The 951-nt window shown below is 56.2% G+C and overlaps 1 protein-coding gene across 1 annotated transcript in view; it reads left to right on the top strand.

Annotated features, from left to right (window-relative positions):
- Positions 1-349: 349 nt before the first annotated feature.
- LOC104540790 (pleckstrin homology domain-containing family G member 4B-like) overlaps positions 350-951 on the top strand; it is a gene marked incomplete at its 3' end in the record, with an annotated part of 71,483 nt that continues 70,881 nt past the window's right edge. The window contains exons 1-2 of the mRNA XM_010184676.1: positions 350-400; positions 779-951. The exon at positions 779-951 is cut by the window's right edge and continues 46 nt beyond it. Coding sequence (XP_010182978.1) covers positions 350-400; positions 779-951 — 224 coding nt within the window. The remainder of the gene's footprint in view (positions 401-778) is intronic.

The following is a 951-nucleotide window of genomic DNA, read 5'->3' as shown; positions in this document are numbered from 1 at the left end:
TCTTGACACCGTGGGCAGGCTCTGGCTGGCAGGCTCTTCCAAATGAAGGTGGAAGTAGGGAAGCCATCGCCTTTAATCCCCGGGCAGCAAACGGGCATCGATGTGTGTGCTCAGGCACCAAAGGCCACCCTGTTCACACGCAGTCTGTGGATCCTGTTGTGAGGCATCTCTCACTGCAGAAAATTCCTGGCTCCCACCGCGAGCTTTTCATGTGAGGCAAACAACTTTGAATAATGAGGAATCGCACTGGTGAGTGGCTTTCCCCGGTACCAGCCTCCAGCAGCTTATCTTGCGTGGGGACTTCAGCCCAAATGTTGCCCTTGCAACTCCCCTCAGCCCTCTGAGGAGCATGACACCGGGCTTTAACGTACCCAAGCGCCACCAGCATCTCCAGACCCAGGTATCCAAAACGTGGGGCCTGCCGATCTGTCCACCCCATGATAGTCTCGCCCGCTCGCACGCACTCACGTGCTGTGGTAATGGTTTAATAGCAGCCCCACCCAGCACAGTCAGGAGAAGGACTTGCTGCGTAAGCAAAAGCTGGGATTTCTCGCCGCTGTGCGCAGCGCTCTGTGAGCACTCCGCTCGCGTTTTGGGAGAGCTTTTTTGTGTTTACCTGGAATCACTGCTGCCAAAAGAAGCTAGAAAGGACTGCAGTTTGCTCCTTTGAACTTCTCTCGTCCTGCATGCGGAGATGGCTGCGCTCCTGGGCGTAGGACTCATCAGGGCACCGGGGCGTACCGTGCCGCGGTACCGCTAATGCTTTGTCTCTTGGCAGGACTCGGAGTCGCTGGACGGTTGCATTCAGAGTACGTTATCAGCACTCTACCCCCCGTTTGAGGCTACCGCAGCCACTGTTCTGTGCCAAGTTTTTGATGTGGTGGAGAAGACGTACCGTGGGGATGGACTGCGCTACCTCATAGACTTCCTGATTCCAGCCAAGCACATCCT

The sequence above is a fragment of the Mesitornis unicolor genome, unplaced genomic scaffold (genome assembly GCF_000695765.1).
Source record: "Mesitornis unicolor isolate BGI_N332 unplaced genomic scaffold, ASM69576v1 scaffold16695, whole genome shotgun sequence".
Taxonomy (NCBI): Eukaryota; Metazoa; Chordata; class Aves; order Mesitornithiformes; family Mesitornithidae; genus Mesitornis; species Mesitornis unicolor.
This window is presented reverse-complemented; position numbering and strand designations above follow the sequence as displayed.